Source organism: Danio rerio, chromosome 10, assembly GCF_049306965.1.
Source record: "Danio rerio strain Tuebingen ecotype United States chromosome 10, GRCz12tu, whole genome shotgun sequence".
In the NCBI taxonomy this organism is placed as follows: Eukaryota; Metazoa; Chordata; class Actinopteri; order Cypriniformes; family Danionidae; genus Danio; species Danio rerio.
In genome coordinates, this window is record NC_133185.1 from 38896223 (window position 1) to 38918977 (window position 22755).

The 22755-nt window shown below is 34.5% G+C and overlaps 1 protein-coding gene across 5 annotated transcripts in view; it reads left to right on the plus strand.

Moving 5' to 3' along the window:
• The first annotated feature begins 2456 nt into the window (after positions 1-2456).
• fryb (furry homolog b (Drosophila)) overlaps positions 2457-22755 on the plus strand; it is a 117431-nt gene continuing 97132 nt past the window's right edge. For 4 of the 5 annotated variants that reach the window (XM_073915000.1, XM_073915002.1, XM_073915001.1 and 1 more), the window contains exon 1: positions 12249-12611. In XM_073915000.1, coding sequence (XP_073771101.1) covers positions 12419-12611 — 193 coding nt within the window. In that variant the 5' untranslated portion in view covers positions 12249-12418. Of the gene's footprint in view, positions 2596-3139; positions 3200-12248; positions 12612-22755 lie in introns of those variants that run through there. The other variant, XM_073915006.1, reaches the window with a different exon arrangement.

The window sequence follows — 22755 nt, forward strand, 5'->3', positions numbered from 1 at the left end:
TGAGTGACCATGCTTACATTCTTGTGTTTGTGCAGTTTTGGGTAGTGCGGTGTACATCACACACTAAAACTACAACAGAAGCTTGGAATAATCTAATATTTATTATTGGGCACCTATGATGAAAATCATCTTTTGTAAGATGTTTGGACAGAACTGTGTGCAGGTATAGTGTGTCCACAGTCATCATGTTGGGGTGATATAAAGACAATAAGCCCATTTTTTTTATTTCCTGACGTTACAATGGGATCCAAATCCCTCCCATTTTAAAACCCACCGCAAAATGACATAGGAGTGTGCTTTCCCTGCCCACCGATTTAATTGACAGCTGCGCATTAACATGTTTCCGTTGTACCACATATAATCATATCAACAACACAGGATGTGCGCAAATCAAGATTAAAAGATCTGTTCAGCTCGCCTTGATCATCAATCATCATCAAATGTGAACAAGAATGAGTTTTACAAGTTACAACGTTTTTAAATCAGATAATGTGTGTAATGAATTACAGTAATTTTACCGTCTTTACTTTATCAACACAGCCACATGTCAGTACAATTATAAAAGAAGACGCTTCAATCCCAGTTTGTGGACGTTAAATCAGATTCATTTTGTACATTAACATAATAGATATCCATACAGCATTATATATTACCGTGTATCCTGTCACATTTGCGTGCAAAAACAGTGCAGAGTTAAATGCGTACATGTTGTGTGTGTTTGTGTGTGCCCGCAGCATGTGTGTGTGTGTGTGTGTCTGCATGCGTGAACTTTGTAATGACATTGTGTGTGACTCGTTGCAGAAAGGCTTGAATTAACTCCACAACAAATACATCAAATAATCATTGGGAAAGTTTTTACTTTAGTATTTCTCACAAACGTTACGTGAGATCTGCTTTCTTTATTTCTGTCACTGTGCTGTTTATCTGACGCAGCTGAGGCGGAGATTGAGACACACTCTGACAGGCATGTGGGAACGGTGGGCGGGGAGAACTAGCGTTGAAAGCACAGACAACAATAACAGCTACATTGTGTTCAGAGCAGAATATTTCAATATTCTGAAAGGTCTAATAAATAATCTGATAGGTGTTTTGTGCTGAAACTTTACAGACACATTCTGGAGACACCAAAGACTTATCTTAAATCTTGAGAAAGGAGTAAAATAGGTGCCCTTTAAGTTATGAGTCATAGTTTTTATGTTTTAGATGGATGTCTGCTTATATTTGGTCAAAATGACAGTAAAAAGGTAACAATATGAATATTGCAATGGGGAGAACACGCAAAGTTCACACAGAAATGCGAACTGGCCAAGCTGGGACTCGAACCAGTGACCATCTTGCTGTAAAGTGACAATGCTAACCACTGAGCCACCGTGTCACCACCATTATATATTTATATGTATCATATGTATTATAATAAACCATAATTTATTCAATAGGAATGCAATACATTCAGGACGCATCTGAAAATAATAGCAAGTGGCAAATCATCAAATAAATGAATTTTTAAAAAATATTTTCAGATAGGAAACATCTACAATTGTATTGAAATATTAATATATATATATTTCTTTATTTAATTTTTTTTATTTAATGAGTACATTTATTGCTTATAGACCATTTCAGTGTGGTCATGTCATTGGCCATGAACATTTCCTGCTTCTTGTCAAACTCAAATCCTTAAAAAGAGGCAATTCAATTATAGCATAATGTTAAATCAACTATCATAACATTATTTATCAATATGTGGCTCTTTTTGGATTCTCAGAAGCTCTAGAAATTAAAAGCTTAAAACAAGTAATACGTTGGGATCATTGTTTTTGTTTAAATGCCTCATCATGGTCTGTAAAGTAGGTGAGAAGAGACTTCTTACACAAAAAACATTTTAATAATCTTAATTTCTAAAACTGTTAACCACACTTAAATATTAAAATCTGTGTCCTTTCAAAATAGGAACAAACCCAACCATTGGGTTAAATGTTTCAATGTAAATGTTATTTTATCCTTAACAGCTCTGTTTGCCCATATTTTTCCCTAATGTAGTTTTTTTTTATTTATTTATTATTTTTTTTTTTTGCAATAGTGTTCATTTCTTGCTTGTTTATCCTAATGCCATACACATCTGCAGGTAAGGCAGACAGCACACAAAAATATAACTGTTACTTCTTATATTTAGCAATATATTATGTTTTTAGACTGCACTAGCAGATATTTTCAATGAAAATCACAGTCAGTGTTAATAAAAATTGTCCTCTTTCATTAAAATTGTTACATTTAGTGCCTTTTGTCTGGGCTTTTTGCGCCTGTGCACCTGTCAGTCTCCAGCAGCATCTCTCCATCCTTCCACAAACCAAATGGATAAAAGGAAACAGATTGACGTGCGCTTCAGCAAATAAGCGCATTCCTTTTTTCCTCTTTGGTCAACATCTGCCCCCTGATTGGTCGCTATGGGCGGAGCCGCACCATCCTCAGCGGCCGTCTTTTTCTGTCAGCCGATGCGAGGAGACGCGAGACCAAATGAAGTGAAAATAACAGAATTCAGCGACGACGCCTGGATGAAGACATGAATATATAAACTCCTGAACACAAACACACAAGGTATGGCGTATTTTTTTGCTTGTTGCTTCAGGGCGTGTGAATTGTAATCGTGTTTCCATCAGTGGGCTTTCATTTGAGAAACCGCTAAAACAAATTAACGGAGACGCCGCGAGGAAGGCCAGACCACCAGCACAGATTGTGTTTGCTTGTGTGTTGTTAACACAAACACAACAACAGATTTGTCCGGTGCATAATTAGAAATACTATGCCGTCTACATGGCATTAGCGTTGTGGGTTAACGGAGTGTATGTAATTTATATACATGCTGATTGATGGAGATTGATGTCTGCTCACTCTGCTGTGATAATAACAACAGTGTAACGTAACGTTAATAGTGGCTGTGCTCCAAACCTAGTGTGCTTCCTTCCTAGACAGCATTTTGGGCATCACTCGTGCAGCTTTTATTGAACGCGCCTGCTGTACACTAAAATCATGCGCGTGACTTGAATATTTTCATTATTTACAATGTTACAGTTCACGCGCTTTTGAAGCACATCTACTGCTGACGCTCTTCATTACTGATGTTATGTTTTGCTACCTGCAGGAAACTGGACCGTTTTATATTCTGCATGGCAACAATCGCATCCTCCTTTGTCTAAACGGGGTGAGTCGTGACAGATTTTTTTGTCATTATTTAATTACTCTGTTCATGTTGCTGTTTGTGTTCTGAATGTTATATAAGTACCGAGCAATACCGATGAACCACACGTGGTTAATATATGTGAAATCCGTCGAGCACGTAGAAGTTTGGCAATAGCCTTTGTTTTTATATTTGGGATTGATTATATTGAGATGACGTCATGCGGATAGATGTTGTTACAATGCTAGATTATTTTATTTTGTAAATTTCATATTCATGAATGTATTGAATATTTCTAAACCTTGTTTAAAGGTTTCTATTATAAATTTTATTTACATATAGACTCGCTCTAGTATATTAATAGCAAGCAATGTCAAGATACAATTATAGTTGCAAAGGAGTTGAAGTTAATTAAATAGTAAACTTGCTGTCAATTGGTTAGGTTAAATAACCCCTTAGTTATATTGTCATTGTAAAGGTGTCTGTTTGTATTTTTACTTTATTTTATGTTATTAGTAGGGCCAGACGGAATCTACAGACATTTTTTGCTATTTCTGCGCAGAATTATGTTAAAAATCTACTGATTTATGCAGAATGATTTTGGGAGTATTTGGGAGTAACTTTTATTTAATGTTTACAATGCAAATCCATTTAAATCCACTTTTTTGGTTAACAAAGCAAGTCTCTCATATAATATCTCTGCTAAAAGACTCAAATATTACTGTACAAACTATATTGTAAATAAATCACATAAATATTTTCATATTAGTCAATAATATTACTGAAATGAATTAAAAAATGTAATAAATATGAATTTACACACATTTACACAAGTAAATAATCAGAATCAATGATGGGCTAAAAATCTGTGAAAATCTGCGGTATTATTTGGATGTCATGTTTAAATTTATATTTTCTGTTGTTTACATAAAAACAAAAACAAAAAACAATGCTAGATTATTCTTTTTTTTTTAAAGATTGGTGGCCTTTTTATTAAATGCAATTACCCCATTAGTAAATTACCTCATTAGTAAATTACCTATTAAATTTGCTAAGTCCTCTTAACAGGTTATGTTAGCCTGGAAACTGGTTTATAACCACAATTTCTCACCCCACAAAATCATTTTATGGAATAATGCTGACATTAAGATAAATAGTGAATCTTTTTTTAATAGAATAAATGGTTTAACAAAGTCGTCACGGTGGTGCAGTGGGTGGCATGCTCAGCTCACAGCTGGTTGCTGGTTCAAGCCCCGGCTGGTTAGCATTTTTGTGTGGAGTTTGCATGTTCTCTCTGTGTTCACGTGGGGGTCCTCAAGGTGCTTCGGTTTCCTCCATAGTCAAAGACATCCGCTATAGGTGAATTGGGTAAGCTAAATATTTTTTTTGAAAAAATGTAAAAGTGTATGGGTGTTTCACAGTGTTGGGTTGCAGCTGAAAGGGCATCCGCTGTATAAAACATATGCTGGATAAGTTGGTGGTTCATTCCACTTTGGCGACCCCTGACTAATAAAGGGAGTAATCCGAAAAGAAAATGAATGAATGAATGGTTTAACAAAAACATTATTTTTCTTTCTGTTGATATGAAAGTGATCTCTCTGTCGGACACAATCTGGATTCTTGTGAAACTCAAAGCCAGGATGGCATTGTTTTGTTTCAGATGGCTTGTCTCTCCATGCATATGTTCGCTTCGGCTGACTTTAAAGGGAAGTTCAGAAAGATCCAGCAGAGAAAACTTTTGTTTTGCTCTTTATCCTGTTTATCTATAAATATTATACTTGGAATTAATTTAAAAAATAATGGGTTTTTTTTTATTTTATTTATAAAATTAATGTTAGATTATTAATTAATTTGTTCTTTTTGTTATTTAGGTGTTGTTAGTGTAGGCTTAAACATATTTCACAAATAGGTTTTTTTTTTTAAATATGTGGCATTTATTAGATCCTATTGTACATAGATGATTTAATTTAAAATCCAACTTTGATTTGAAAAAAATGTTTATTATGCTTATTATATAGTAACAGACAAAGCTAACTTTTTTATAGTGGTTTCAGACCTTTGAAGCTCTTATTTTGTTGCATTATGTCAGTTTCTTCTATCTCCAATTGTTGTTTTCAGGATTTATATGTATACAGTTGAAGTCAGAATTATTAGCCCCCCTTTGAATTTTTGTTTCATTTTTAAATATTTTCTAAATGATGTTAAACAGAGCAAGGATATTTTCACAGTATGGCTGATAATATATATTTTTCTTTCGGAGAAAGACTTATTGTTTTATTTCGGCTAGAAGAAAATCAGTTTTTATTTTTTAAGACCCATTTTAAGGTCAAAATTATTAGCCCCTTTAAGCTATATATATTTTTTGATAGTCTACAGAACAAACAATCATTATACAATAACTTGCATAATTACCCTAACCTGCCTAGTTAACCTAATTTAACTAATAATTCAGGGGGGCTAATAATTCTGACTTCAAATGTGTGTGTTTGTATATATATATATATATATATATATATATTTGTAGAGTTTAGATACAAAACCGTTTAAGTGCCGTCTGAAATTTCCATGAAAAAAAATGATAATTTCTCTCAGCCTCCTTTGTTTATGTTGAAATGTTTCATTTTTAAGACCAGGAACTTATTCTTAGCCATAAAAGTGATGGCAAAATAATAATATGTATATAATAATTAATTTATTTTATTTATTTATCTTTTACCCATCATCGCCAGTCAGAAACAGCTTTTGCATGTGTGCTTTATTCATTTCATGTAGTTCAGACAAAAGCGGACAGCCGGCATTGATCCCTTCATTGCTCTGAACCATGTGTGTTTACTCGAGGGTTCGTAAATATTTACATTCACCTCCTGAAACCATTTTGTATGAAAGGTTTTGCCATTCATGCTAATAATCTGTAATATATATGCTTATCCAATATTTAGAGGTCATTAGATTTTAGTTGGCACTTAGTGTGTGTTATGGTATAATGGAGTCATGCAGCTCATATCCTGATCTGCAATTAGTGAAAGAAACTCATCATGGAAACGTTATTACTGCATATGCATCATTTTTATATTAAAGGGCACATTAATGAACGGCCAGTATGATGATTTGGCATAGTATGATTCATTCTTTCATTCATTTTCCTTCGTCTTAGTCTAAATCTGATGGTTTCTTTTATATTTCAGTGGTAGCCTCAGCAGAATGAACTGCCTAGTATGATTCAATAAAAACCTATAAATTGCAAAAATAAATTGTATATGTAAATTGCTTTTTAACCATTTTGATCTTTAATGTGAGAATGCTGGTGGTGAACGAATAGCTTGATGTAGAAATGCGTTTTTGTTTGTTTATTTGTGTAACTTTGTATTGAATTTTCATTTTATTTTGCTTTTTTGGTATTTTGTATTGACGTATAGATGTAATTCCTGCAATGATGGCGTTGCTATGCAAAAAACAAATAAACATTAAACCTAAATAATATAATATATAAAGAATACATATTTAATAAAAAAATTATATAATTATTATAATAAAGAATAACAAATAAACACTGCTGTTTCATTTTCTTTGTTGTACATTTTGTCTGTAGTGGAACAGGAAAGCACATTTCACTGTTACTGAGAGATCTTACTGAATGTGTGATGCACAACCCACATAGGCGTTATGTAATCTTAGAGAAATGGTCTTGGTTATCTTGCTGGTCAGTGGTTTCTATGTTATAGCGTCTGACTGGTAATTTTAGATCCACAAGCCAGTGTGATTTGTTAGTTTTTAGTCAAGAGCCATTCAATGCTTCACCTGCTGTTTCCATACTGTAAACAATGCAGGGTTCCACACATTTACATTTAGTCATTTAGCAGACGCTTTTATCCAAAGCGACTTACAAATGAGTACAAGGAAGCATTTTACACAACTATAAGAGCAACAATGAATAAGTGCTGTAGGCAAGTTTCAGGTGTGTAAGGTCTGAGAAGGAAAGCATTAGTATTTTTTTCATTCAAAAAAATCATTCATTTTGTCCTAACACAAACAAATTAAGTCAACTTGACAAATCTAAGTGAATTAAACATAAATGTTAAGTTGTCTCCAAAAACAAATCTAGAATTGTGTTGTTTTAGCTCATTTTAAGTATAGTTTGAACAACCTTTTTTTTCAGTCTACGTCTGTCTTCCCATTTTAGCTGTTTTTCAATGCTCAAGTCATGAATTATTAACCATGGAGTAAAAGCTGGAAAAAAACATAGCCATAGCAACACTGCATTGTTTTTCATTTTTATTTGCGTCCGTATTGCTTCATTTGGTTCATTGTTATGGTTTGCAGGCTAATAAGCAAGATACATGATTCTTAGTTTATTTTATTTAATTATTTATGTAAAAATCATAGAAAACCTTTATTGCAGATTACTACAAATATGATTATTAAAATGTTCTTAGGACTAAGACCAAATGTTTTTTAAATCCGTTTATGGAAATGTTAAATGAAAAACAAACCAAAACACAATTATTAATTCAGAACTACATCAGAATCATGAGGGGAAAAAAAGAGTTTATTTAGGCTACAATTCTAGTTTATTCTTTCCATTTATTAATGCTAGTTAACAATATGAAACAAAATTAAGCAATTGTTTCAGAGAATGGATTTATTTTAATAATATTATGGCAGTAATATTAGTTATATATTATTTATAGTTATAATTTTTTACTCAAGTGTTTATTAAAATATTGTTTGTATTTTAAACAACATCAGTTTACCAATGCTGAGAAACGAATCCTTCAAATATAACGTTTTTTGATAGACCAAATATTGCATTTATACAAAATAACATATTTGTAGTCCAATTCTATGCTTTAGTACACTATAGGATTTAAAAGCCATTATGAGGATTTATTATTATTAATGAATATTACTGTTCAAAGATTTGTGTACAGTTAGATATTATTATTTTAAAATGAATTCACTTTGATTGTCAATGATTGATTAAATGAATCAAAAGCAACAGTGGAGACAGATGTGTTTAATAAAAAAACTTCCACAGAAATATTAGTCATTACATTGGTTTTTAACATTGATTATAAATCCCAAAATTAAAAATGATAGAATGGAAGAATACGTTGAATGAAATCATATTTCTTGACTACCACATCAGCTTATTGGAAAGATTTCTGCAGGATCACGTAACACTGAAAATGTTTTAATAAAACAAATTCAATCTTGATGAACATATTAAACCTATTTACTGAAACAATTGAATTAATTTTATTTAAATCTTTAATGTTTATATAAAACACAATGTTATATTTCACTGAAATTAAATTTCTTAACTTTTATATTTTGGTTTAAATTATTTTTATTTTTATTTGTCCACATAAAAATGACGGTACCACTACCAAACTCAAGAGGGCAGCCTCACACTTCATTTCTCACGTTGCTTAAAATAAACGTTTATAGTGAAAAAGCTGGGGGTTTATCCTATCGTTTTTTTAGTTTTCTCCATCAAATCTTAGACATTACACAAAATAAATCTTCCATTTAACATTCATGCTACTTTCACGGTTTCTAAATCACAGTTGTGCACTGCTTTCAGTGCTTTTTAATGAAGACCTTTTGAAACTCAACACCGCTAATGCATAAAGCTGTGCCAATAGTTGAGAGGAATCAAATCAATGGAAGACAATTTCAAAGTGCCCTTAAGATCAAGAGTCGGTAGACGACTCAATATCAGTTGCTCTACAAAGGATCGACCTAAAAAAGAGAAAACAAGACAAAGTTAATGCATCAAATTTGGTAAATATTGACGGTTCACTTCACAAAGTCACTTAACGCTGTGTCAGAATGCCTTTCTTTCTGGACAGCATGTTCATGTGGCGTCATTCTTCTGGCAGACCAGTCCTTACTGCCATCTGAGGAATGTGATATCTGAAGATCACTGGCGAGTGCATAAACACAAACCCTGCCTTGATGTGGCTATCACTCTAGTGTGTGTGTGTGTGTGTGTGTGTGTGTGTGTGCAATCTGGAGTTCTAGGTTATATCCTGTAATTAGGCTGCGCCAATTAGGTGTGCTATTTTTGGGTGGGTGTCGTGGTCTTTGTATTTTTATCTGCGTTACATAAAGACGACACACATTTTTGATGAAAGCGATGATGACTTTTCTTGGTTGCATGGCCTTTGTTTTGGGCCTTGATTGTAAGTGAGACACATTGACACAGTCGTTTAGGTGTAAACATGACCGTTTGGGTGTGTTTAGGTCACGTGGTAATGTGTATTCAGTTTGTATTCATGTCATTCAGGCTTGAAAAGGGTAATCTTGTCCATGCTAGAGCATTGCTATACTGTTGTTATGAGGTACGAACGACTTCTAAAGTGATTCTGGGGGGTTGTTTCACAAGTTAATCAAGTTTATTTTCATGAAAGGATTATTTGTGCATGGAGACTGTTGTTTGTGCTTGTCCTCACAATGCTAGTGTATTGTTATAATATTAGCAGGGTGTTTCAATTGCTTTATTTTTAATTCATAAGTTTTTTGAAATAGACTTATCAGACAGAGAATATTTCTTGGAGGTTGATATGGCATTTTAAATTGGCTTCTATACACGTATTACATGTTTTACATTGAATATCTAAAATAATGTAACAGGCGTCGAGTTGCCTTGTGTTTTTTATACTGTGGTGTTTGTGGAAAGTTAAAATATCGTGTAATTCAATTCATTTTTTATTAAATTTATTAAATTGGAAAACCAATTTCAGATTTTTTGGGCAAGCAAAACAGATTGCGTATTATTAGCAAAAAATACACTAAAAAAAATTCAAAATTGCAAAATTGTTGCAAACATACAGTATATGGGTTGAATTTAAACAAACAAATTAAATTTAGTAACATTCAACTTAATTCATTTGTTTAAAGTCAACACAAATAAATATTTTACAACAGTAAAAAAATTATTAAATCCGAGGAATCATCTTTGAATTTTTTTTTTTAAGTGTTTTTCAGTGCTTTACTGGATTTTAAGTGATTGTACCTGACTCATTTAGAAGAGCCCACCACCATAATATCCTAACTCTCTTAGATATTTGCAAACTGATGCAATCTATTTGTTCATTTTGTCTGTTTTTAACTTGTAATTTATTCAAATAAGCTCAAAGCATACAAATGCGGATTTGGGTATTTTGGTAATTCTTTTACTCAACAGTAGTATTTTGGTGTCCTGATTAAAGCTACATTATTAGTCAAAAGTTTGAGGTCAGTTTTTTTTCTTTATTGTTTTTTTTTATTTATTATTATTATTTTAAAGGGAAATTATGCTGTTCATCAAGGGGGCATTTACTAAATGTAAAAAATTTTTAAATATTTATCAAAATTTTAAATAACTGCTTTCTTATTGTATATAATAGTCATTATTGCTTTTATTACCATTACCATAACTAGTAATATTAATAATAATAACAATAATAATTAATATTAGATTGATTTCTGAAGGATCTAAAGACTGGATTAAGCTGAAAGTTCATCTTTAGAATCACTGGAATAAATGAATGAATTAAAATAAAAACTATCTTTGAACAATTATTTTATAGTCCGATAACATTTCACAATTTTACAATGTGTACTGTATTTTTGATTAAGCAAATGCAGCCTTGGTGAGCAGGGTAAGCTTATTTTGAAACATTTAAAAATCCGACTGACCCCAAACTTTTGACCACTAGTGCATATTTTGAAAAAAGTTTCAGCGTTGTACAGTGCTTTTAGTTATTTTCCTGGATCTCTTTGAAGGGTTATTATTTTGACAACACTGGTAATGTAAAGGAACACCCTTTTAGTCTTTAGTATATCGTTATGATGTAAACATATGCTTACACAGTGCTCAAGTCATTACTTTTTTTTTAGAAAGCTGTTACTTTATTTCCTGGAAAAAACTATTTTTTTAAAGGCTAAGTAGCCTCCCTGCAAACAATTTTGTGTTTAATAGGCATTCAATAGACATCTAAATGTAGTCAGCTTAGCTAAAACAAGGCTAAACTTGGGCTGTCAGTAAAAATCTAATAGACATCTAAATGTAGTCAGCTTAGCTAAAACAAGGCTAAACTTAGGCTGTCAGTGAAAATCTAATAGAATAGCCCAAAAGTAGACTAGTCGTCAAATAGACTAATTAGACAGACTTTATATGTGCAGTCATTCATTTCTGTTTATTTGACGACTAGTCTAGTTTTGGCCTGTTCTTAGACGTCTATTCGGTTTTTTACTGACAGCCCAAATTTAGCTTTGTTTTAGCAGAGACGGCTGTTTAGACATCTATAAGACATCATTTAAAAACAAAAAATGTTTGCTGGGCATTAGTTCTGCAGGCCTGGGACGGCCCTTGGGAAAAGATACTGACCCTCTTTGGATCTTTTTCAAAATGTTGTTTATCGAAGAAAAGGGCTGTTCTGTGTTCTCTCGAGGGAGCGGTCAGTCTCTCTGTTTCTCTTTCCCTCATTTTCATCAGCACTTTCAGCCAGAGACACATGGAGAATACGGTAGTTGTTCCATGTTGGCCTTCATAAAGGTTACTCCAAAAATCAAGCAACGCCTGCAGGATGGTGAACAGTGTGGCTGTTTGTTAGCTTAATGTTGTTAAAAGGTGGTCCAAATAAACACCCTCGCCCAAGGCCTCCACCCTGGCCCATTCCTTACGACTTTATAAAAACCAATTTGCTGCGGACAAGGTAATGTATTCTGCTTCTGATTTTTGTAAAAGACATGTTTGTTTTGTGAGCACATAGCATTTGGGAGTCAATCCCAGGGGACTCTGCACCTTGGCAACTGTTTCAAAACACCTTGGACACAAAACAAGTTAATGCAAACCAGAGACAGTTTATTTGATGGGTTACTTTCTCTCCCACCAAATGACAGCGTATCTAAAACACTCAACCTGAATCACATTAAAATAAACACACTCTTCACTTTGCCCCGTCTCTCCTCCCCTACTTCCAAAATCTCCACCCTCGACTCACAAAGAGGCGTGTCCATGTTGAGTAATCCAACACCTGCCCCGTTCAGACGTGCTGCTGTAACTGGCTAAACAGCCTGGACCTGTGAGAGCAGACAGAGAGCTTCAGCACTCGCACATCTCTGATTTACCCTTACAACTGAAAGCTCATGTATGGAAAGAGGAAGAAAATCACCAGCAAGAGACTTCTCTGAGCTTCTATGGAGATCTGAGTCCATGCTGATCGGTAGCAGGTGAAAGTGGTCTCTCTGTTGGATATGTCAGTGAAGGATGTCGGTAGTGCTGGAGTTGTGGTGGACAGCAAACTGGATCCTTGTGAGACTCAGAGCCGAGATGGCATTGTTTTGGTTCAGATGGCTAGTCTCTCCATGCATATGTTCGCTCCGGCTGACTTTAAAGGGAAGTTCAGGAAGATCCAGCCGAGAAAAAGACCCACCATCATCAAAGAAGGTACTACTTCGTTTTCATTCTTTGATAGCGAGACAGACCGCTGTCTTGATCTGTTATGACATGGCAGTCATGATTTATAATGTGCGATTTTATTAAACTAGCCTTTAAAGTACTGCCAAGGTGTAAACTCTCATCTTTACCTCACACGCAGGACGTCAGACTCATGTTTCTGGTATTTTCTAAGTCAATACCCTGCAATTTGTGACAGTGATACAGCTGACACAACTCTATGATGTCATGCCGTGACAGTGTTTTAAGACATTCTGGTAGCCTTCAGCATTGAGCGGTTGGGGATTTTCGTTGAAACTTGTGGCTGTTGGTGGTGGTTTCATACCTATTCATTTTCTTTTTATGATGTTATGGGTTTAGGAAGCCATAACATGTTACCTCCACATTAAAAATGTACATTAAAGAGTTTGATTGGTAGCTAGAGTGCTTGAAAAATGGGCTGTCAGGATCAGTGTCATGTTTTTCGAGATGTAAAGGGAATTGAATTTAGCGTGCCTACGTGAGCGATGCTGGAATTGGGGGAAGGGTGGATTTGGATGATGACGGATAGCATCAGCATCAGGAAAGAGATCATTTTGGGTTTTAATTAGACCTTAGTTAAACCAGCAGCTCAAATCATCCGGAACCACCGCTGGGATGGTCCGCATTCAAAGCCAGCGTATATACTGTATATGACTGCAAAGAAATACAAGTGTTTGTCTAAGTTAATAGGACTTTGTTCACACTGCCGGGGAAATGTTACATGCATACTTTTCATAATTTATGCCTACTGATTTTTTGTTTTTGAATATGAGTCTAGTTCTTATTTTCTTCTGTTTGAATCTGTTTATTTTGGTAGCACTTTTACACAGGCTGTGATTGTACTAGCACTGATGCATGTGATCGCTTTTTATTGTTGTCTACTTCAATGTGTTAAATAAACAGAATATGAAATGGTGCCATATATATATATATATATATATATATATATATATATATATATATATATATATATATATATATACATATACATATATATATATACTATATATAGTACCATTAAAAACATTAAAACATTTTTAAAAGATGGCTATTTTGCTTACCCATGCGTTTGTTTGACTACAAATACAGTAATAACACAGTGACTTTGTAAAACAAATTTAATTTAAAATAAATGTTTTCGTTGACGTGTAAAATTGTAATAGATTGGCAAACCTGAATTTTCAGCATCATTACTCCATCCTTTAGTCTCACATGATCCTTCAGAAATCAGTCTAGTTTGTTTCTTTATTATTTCTTTATTATTTTTAGTTCCTTTTTTTATATATTTTTTATTTTAAGGAAAGTTGCAAAGCTTAATATTATTGAGTTTAGTTGTTCAGTTCAATTAATTATTTAGTTTAAAGCATTCTTGTTAAATGAAATAAGGAAACTATATTTTCAAAATAAAAATTTGATTGACCCCCAGCTTTTGAAAGATGCAGTAAGTGCTGTAAAACAATATTGCTTTAACATATAATACAACAAATTATCTATTTAAAAATTATTACATTTGTTCTGCGTTGCATTTCCAAAAACACCATTAGTCATTTATAGTTGCTAGTTTAGTATAGTAGTTCAGCGTTTGAATGTTTCCTATATCTACAGTATAGCTATTAACTAGTATTTGGAGACACACCATAAACTTCTAGGGTTGAAACCCACGAGTTATGTTAAGGAATCTGAATAAAGGAAGCAATTAAACAGAAAATAATAGAAACAGGGGAAAAGTCATTAAATCAAGTGGTCATGTTTAATGTATTATTCAAAATCTAACATTCACTCAAACTGTCCATTAGCAGAATGTTTCACTTTAGTTAAAGCTTAGTTTACCTAAATATGAATATTCCTTGATAATTCACTCACCCACAGGTCATCCAAGATCTTGGAGCCCTTTTTTCTTCAGTCGAACTTTAAAGATTTTTAGCTGAATCTGTGGTTCGTGGTGGTTCATATAATGGCAGTGAATGGTGATAGATTTTAGATTAAAAATAAACACATACCAACGAGTGCAAATCAATAGCCTTGGCTCTTAATGACACACAGAAGTCTTGTGAAGCAAAATGATTAGTATGTGTAAGACATAGAACATTATTTAGAATAATATTAGCTTTAATCCACAGCCTGGTCAAACAGTTCTCTGCGCATATGCGAATGTAGTCTGGTTGTTTTTGATGAAGAAAGAGAATATCTATCAACAAACTGTGTTACCTGACCTACTGTCCAAGTGCACTTTTGCTTTTCCTCATCAAAAGTGAGCGGACTACATATACATATGCACCGAGAACTGTTTGACCAGGCTGTGGATTAAAGCTAATATTATTGTAAATAATGTTCAATTTCTTATATATTTCATAAAGTTTTTAGTCATATGGTCATCTGATAATTCATTTAGTTTCTCATGATTACAATTTTGACCAAAATAATTTAGTTTTTTATTATTTAAACTAACATTCATTAAAAAAAACATTTTAAATTAATGTTTTTTTCTGCTCCAACTACAAAAACAGATTCAAGTTGTAAAGATAAAGTCTCAACAAGGCTTTAGTAGAATGTAGAAATCATTGTATAACGCAGTATTCTAAAATGGCGGTCATGAAGAGGATACAAAACAAAGAAACCCAGTGCGGGAGATACTTTGGATAGGGACACTTTTGGAGGGAAAATGAATAGTCATTTAGAAGACAATTTAGTTGTCTCAAAGGTTTGATTTGTGGTGTGAAGTGTGGTAATGATGTCTTGTGTTTTGTCTGGAGCTGCATTCTCCTTTCCTTTCCTATTCCAAAGCTAAAAACGGGGAGTATATTACAAGATTCTGCTGAGTGTGCGCATGCGAAAATGATGATTGCTTTTTCAGAGCTGATCTGAACAGGTGTGTCAGATGCCTGTAAGACCATGAACCTCACAGAAAGCTCACTGATGGCTGGCTGAAGAGGCCTTTTGTCACAATAGATACCAGCTGAACATAATGAACCAGTTTCAGTCAGATTTTAAGAATAGCCACATATGCAATAGTGAACGTGAATTTCAATTCCTCAACCTCATGTTGCTCTAAAACTAAAAAAAAATTACTTAATGTGTAACATTTGAGGGGGTCTCTTTAATTTTAGCATCTTGACCCATCATTGACTTCCATTGGAAAATGCCCTGTTGGATCATGCATTTTGGAAGCCATTGACTTTTGTTTGCCAGTCAGACTTCAAGAATAGCCACATATGCAATAGTGAACATAAGTTTCAATTCCTCCCCCTTATGTTGTTCTAAAAGTCAAAATGAGCGTGTGTAGCATTTGACAGGGTCTCCAATTTTAGCATCTTGAACCATTGTTAACTTCCATTGGAAATTGTCCTGTTGGATCATGCATTTTGGAAGCCATTGACTTTTGTTTGCCAGTCAGAAATCAAGAATAGCCACATATTGCAATTGTAAATTTTAATTCCTCACTCTCAAGTTGCTCTAAAACAAAAAAATACATAAAAAATAACGTGTAACATTTGAGGGGGTCTCCAATTGTAGCATCTTGACCCATCATTGACTTCCATTGGAAAATGCCCAATTGGATCATGCCTTTTGGAAGCCATTGACTTTTGTTGGCCAGTCAGACTTCAAGAATAGCCACATTTGTAATAGTGAATGTGAATTTCAATTCCTCACCCTAATGTTGCTCAAAAATAAGTTCACATGTAACATTTAAGAGCAGGGGTCACCAACCTTTTGGAAACTGAGAGCTATTTCTTGGGTATCGTTTAATGTGAAGGGCTACCAGTTTGATACACACTTCCTAATAACAAATTTGCTCAATTTACTTTAAATTATATGTATTAATAATTAATGATATTCATCTATGTGAAGACACTGATCATGTTAATGATTTCTCACAATAGTTGTCAGCAATGATTGGAAACAGATAAATATCAACCAATGCAAGTGTGTTTTAAATAGAATAGCTACAAAAAATATTAGATGCAGTTTACTGGTATGTGGTGCTATGGTAAGCTAATTTTATAACAGGTCCACGGGCAACTCATGTGATCCTCGTGGGCTACCTGGTGCCCGCGGGCACCATGTTGGTGACCCCTGTTTAAGAGGGTCTTTTTAATTTTAGCATCTTGACCCATCATTGACTTCCATTGGAAACTGCCCAATTGGATCATGCCTTTTGGAAGCCATTGACATTTGTTTGCCAGCACTGACATCTGACTAGTATCGTGGAAACAGGATCCCATTCGCCGGGTAGTTATGAGTCAGTGATCCATGTGCCAGAGTCTAACAGCTGGCAGAGGCCGCCTGACGCTCCAAATGCTAGGAATTCTGTGGCTTTCTTGTAAAGATTATCCAAGCATGACTGCTGTAGAGCTCTCGTAGAGGAGAATAAAATCGTGAGCAGTTTGCTGGGAATGCCATCAGCGAATGACATGAGTAATGCGGCAAATCAAACCCCTGAATCAGCATTTAATTTTACTTCATTAATAACGCAAGCTATTTAATGCAGCTGTGTTGCTTTTACATTGTACCTGCATTTATGGTTATGCATTGGTGTTCAGTGGCACACATATTTTACCTCCTTTTCACATTTAAATATCAATTCAGTTGAATAGTTGTCCATTTCAGGAACATTTATTAATTAATTTTCCTTCGACTTAGTCCCTTACTTATCAGGGGTCATCCCAACAGAATGTACCACCAACTATTCTTAAGTATGTTCTATGCAACAAATGCCCTTCCAGCTGCAATCTACTACTGAGAAACACTCATACACTCTCACATTCACACACACACTTATAAATTATGGCCAATTTTGTTTACCCAATTCACTTTACCGTATGTTTTTTTTGGACTGTGGGTGAAACCGGAGCACCCAGAGGAAACCCATGCAGACGTGGGGAGAACATGCAAACTTCACACAGAAATATCAACTGGCCCAACTCGAGACTCGAACAACCTGTGAATTGACAGTGCTAACGACTGAGCCACCGTGCCGCCTATTTCATGAACATCAATGTGGGAAACACAGATGAAATTGTCGATTCATAGGATAAAACCGGAATTTAATGTATTATGTGTGCAGTGGCATGGAATAGACGACATTTGGATTATAAAGAAGGAGTTAACAGGGCTTGACGCTTACTTTTTTCAGAAGGAGCACATGCACTCCTAAGTTGAAAAATTTAGAAGCACATTAAAGAATTTTAAGAGCGCAGTGATAAAATAAATATTGTTTTTGCCTAATGAATGTATTAGGGATATGTATTTCCCTTAAATGTATTAATGTACATGAGGAGATTTTTAGAAGCAAAGCAGTTTCATTCATTTGAATACAATAAGTACTAAATGCTTTATAACAGCTTAATTAGTATTTAATAATTATTTATATTTTTAGCTGTATGGCTAAACTAACTAACTAATAACTATGGTTTAGTTAGCGGTCCACAGCAGGACTGGGATCAAATTGCTCTAATGAAGGCCTGTCAAAACTGATCTGAATCAAGTCCTCAGTTGTGGACATGCCTAGCCAGCTTCTTCTTCAATTTTTGATCCAGTTTCGAGCTTAAAAAAATTTCTTTCACACTGGCCAGCAGAAACAGAAAGTTATTATTAAGTTATTATTAAGTTAATAAAATGTGCAGTATAGTTAGTGCAAACATTCACATGACCAGAGCTTTTTAATCTGTATTTGTATCATAATATTATGACAGTATCAATGGTGCCAAACAAAACATTATTAATTTTGTAATAATATATATTGTACACACACTATGAAATATACTTGCAGTAGCTAGATTGAAACACCTTTTCTCCACAGCATGTGGAGACTTTTAAGAAGATTTTTATAAAATTAATTTGATTTTCATACCATATTCCACTGATTCCACCCCACTGTACTTCCCACATGGAAAAAGTAGGACAATGTAAAGAAAGACAAAAGTCCAAACTCATGTACAAAGCTGACACTGTTTATCACAGCGCTTTCTGGGCTTTAAAAAGAAGAGCTGAATATGGGAATCTCTCTATGAATTAAAGTTTCCTTCTGCCCCAAAGTAACACTATTTCTATTAATCTTTTATGGCCTTCAGCAACTAAATAATTTCCTAATGACTTCTTATTCTTATTTAACAGACATTTTGTTTTTGTTTAGCATTTAACATCATTTACATGACACTGTTTCAGTTCAGTGTGTTTAAGTAAAAAAAAAAACTTACTATCCATGTGCACCACTCAGATCAAATCTGCTTTCCCTCTACTGTAGTGTTGGTGCTGCTGAGAGATTAAGATGGAGAGGCTAAAGTTTGTGTATTAAGTAATGCAAAAATGCATATAATTAATATCAAAAGCAGAACCATAATCTCAGACATGTACTTGTATTGCACTTGAATTAAAGACTGATTTAAAGTTTTAACTAAATCCTGTGTTGTTGTGGACCCCATTTTTACTTTAATTGTATAATTAAATAAAAAATTCTAAAATAAGAAGTTGAGTGCATGATTAAAGGTCATTTGAAGTACTTTGAAATATGCCATTTTATTTAATGTTTAACATAATGTGCATCCCAAATCACATACTTATGCACTATTCTACTCCATATTGTAGTATAAATAGTTTAAGTTGTGCGTTCACACTGAAAGCTCTAAAAATAATAAGTGTGAAATGAAGTGTGTAATGATGGACACTTCACACACTCAAAGGCCGCTGCTTTGTTCACATAGCAGAAGGGGCAGAGCTTTCGAGCACACATTGTGAATGCGGTTATACATATGGCAGATATTATTTGGTACTTTGGTTAATTTATTTTGCTTATTTGGCAACCGTCAAACGTCTTCTAGGAAATGGTTTTAATTTCCACTTAGTAAAAAAACATTAGTGTTTTATTTAGGATGACATTACATACATATACTATGCTGTTGAGTGCGTAAGGGCATAAGTGCCCTTTGGGATGGAGCTAATCTCAACCGAAACACGAAGAGAGGGTGGGACATAGTATAGCTCCTCCCCTCTTTTAAAAACAGCCAATAGTGTTTTGTTTTATCATCGCTCTGCCAGTGCGAGTGGATTAGCTTAAGCACATCAAATGAAAAGCAATTCAGAAGCGTCTTGAAGGGGGCGGGGCATGTCAGATACTAGAGAGCATTTGATTGGTTATGATTTGATGAGACACTGGTGATGTGAAAAAAATTCAACCCATTTAGGCAGAAGTGACAAACTACAAGCTTTATATGTTTATTTCAGTTTTATATTTTCTAAACACAAATTTTGTCACTGTTTTGGAGCACAATAGCTTATAGACATCTAAAAATCAAACAATACTGATACTAACATCTAAAAAAACTCAATGGGATCTTAAATTATTGATTGTGCTTTTCTTTTTTTATCACTTTAAATAGTGTATTTTCTGATTGTTTATTTCTATTGTTAAGCAGCAAAGGCCTTTTTGTAACAAGAAGAGCTAAAAACATAACAACATGTCCACTCTTATGTTTATCCAGTAGTTAATTCTCTTGGTGAGAACAGGCATTAAGCTGTACTTGTAAGTGATTTCCTTGAAGCAGCTCGGCAGATGAAAGCATGAGAGCATTTGTGTGTGGTGGAAGTGGTGGGTGTGACCCCAGCTGCTGTGGAGATGTGCCCGGGGCAGCTGGGAGAGCTCAGTGTCAGCAGAGAGGACTTCACAGTAGCACTAAAACCCTTAAGAGACCCAGACACTCCCCTTTTCAAGCCACCATAAACAGCTCGTTTACGACTTTTTTTTCTTTTCTTTTTTGGAAAGTACACTGTAACAAATGCTGGGTTCAACACAATTTCTTCATGTTGTCCCAAAACAAATCCTTTAAGTTGCCTGTGTTTGCAAGTGTTTGTACATTTAAGTGTATTGAATATAAAACAATTAAACTGTCCCCCAAAAAAACTTAAAATCGTGTTGATTCTGAGCTTTTTATCCTGTAATTTTCAAATAAAGATACACAATTAATAGACTAACACAAAGATACTCCATTACAGTGCAATATACAATCAAATTACTATTAACAAAAGAAAGCGTCCCTAAGAGAAGTCTGTTTTGGTGTAAAGTGAATTAATTGTATTTACTTTTTAATTCGTTTTATAAATGTCAACACTGGTGATGGTTTTTAAGCCCTTACGCCTCATTTACACAGGAAGTCAGCGTCAACGCTTCCCATTCACTTTGTGGATTCGTCAGCGCTTCTTCAGTGGTGTTGCTCGCTACAGAAGTTGGGACTTTCTCAACTTTTCAATCGCCAATAGAAGCATCAACCAATTAGATTGCTGTATGCAAATATGCCAGCTCAGACAGTAGCTGATTGCTGACTAATTTCATTGGCTGACGCTGCTATGATGATCGCGTCAGCTCCAACTTCAGACATGCCCTCTGTCAAGCATTGACGCTGAAGCCAATCTAATACGAAATGGGTAATTTACACAATATTCAAATTTAAAGGGCCATGAAACCCCCCTGTCTCAGCAGGGGGTTTTCACACCTCTAGTTTGAAAGAAATCATGAAAGTCCAGCTTTGTTTAGGTGGGAGTTTTGAGTGACTAAAGAAGGAAGGGTTTGCATGAAAAGGGGAGTTTCATTACATGCACATGCTGATTTTCACACCAGCAACACAAACACAGATGTGTGGGAAGATAGACAGTGATTCGGAGAGCAGCATTTACAGCGAATCTAAGAGCTGTGTGGAAGTGGAGCATTTTCAATCTTTAATATTGAAGTGATATCACTGTAACCTTAACTAAATTGATTTTTGACTAAGATATGACTTTAAATACTGAAAGAGTACTGCTGACGATACTAACTGACTTTGCCATCTGAATAAACCTTAACAAAGAACATTAATCGCACACTTATTAAATCTGTAGAGACAGGGCAATCAACCCAAACTAGAACGGCATCTTTTTTTTTAAATTCCGGATTTCACCATATTCAAAAAGCTCTTGGGTAAAAAAGTTACCTTACGAACATATTTTGTCACGTGTTAGCAGACCACTTTAATCCACACGCTAGCTGTGCTCTCATTGTGAGAAAATGGAAACAAAACCTTGGTTGTAACAGATACTGTAATAGACGTCTTCAAAGCTATATCATGCATGTTAATGAAGTTGCATCTCATTCACAATAGAGCGCGCTAATTGGTACAAACCAAGTCTTTCTTTTGATTTAATTAACACACACATGATAAAAACTCAATGATGTCAATTTGTACCGACCGGTACAGACAGCCAATCGCCATGCTGGAATTTACACAGAAAATAGAAGTTGCCACATTAGGAGAAGGCCTGTTTTAGTATATAATAACTTGCGTGTTAGTACACGCAGACAAAACACATTGTGCGCAGTCATGTCTTCTTGCTTTTGAAGGTGTTAGATTTAGAATTCTTAGTTGATTTTTTATATTGTTTTGATGCACATGCTAGAATTTATTCAGTAAATTCATTTCTACCGGAAAGACTTTAGGAGGCAGATAAACGTTTGAACTTTTATTGTGAATTGTTTGCATAAATGCGAGTTCATTACGATCCTTTCATAGAGTCCTTTGGCGTAAGCCCTGTCTATAGTGCAGAACTCTGGATAAGCTGGCAGATCCTGTCTGAAGATGAAGGCAGGGCGAAGCCAACCCCTTGAGTGGAGACGAGGCCGACCTGGTGGTGGTGGTGATAGGGAGGATGGAGGGAAGCCTCCGCAACATCACCTGAGTACAGCAAAACAGATTGTTTAGATGGGCTTATATACATGGCTTGCTTGGTTGTTATAGGCTGACGAGATAATTATTATGAATGACGTGACATCTCAGTCTTCCTAGTAGAACTATCGCTAAAGCTTTCATTTCCATCAATGTTTATGTCCATTTTGTCTTATTGGATAAAAGTTGTGTGCATATCTATTTATGTGCATTATTAAAATGTATGCACATCTTGGAGTTTACATCCAGGTTTTTGTATGCGATATTCCAAAATGTCGTGTCAAACATTCTTTAAATATCTCTTTGTTGTGCTGAATTTATAAATTTTTTATTTAAAATTAACATTTTACTTTGATCTCCCTCATTTGTATTACCAATGAGTAGCGTAAGGGCGTGGCGGTGGCACAGTGGGTAGCGATGTCGCC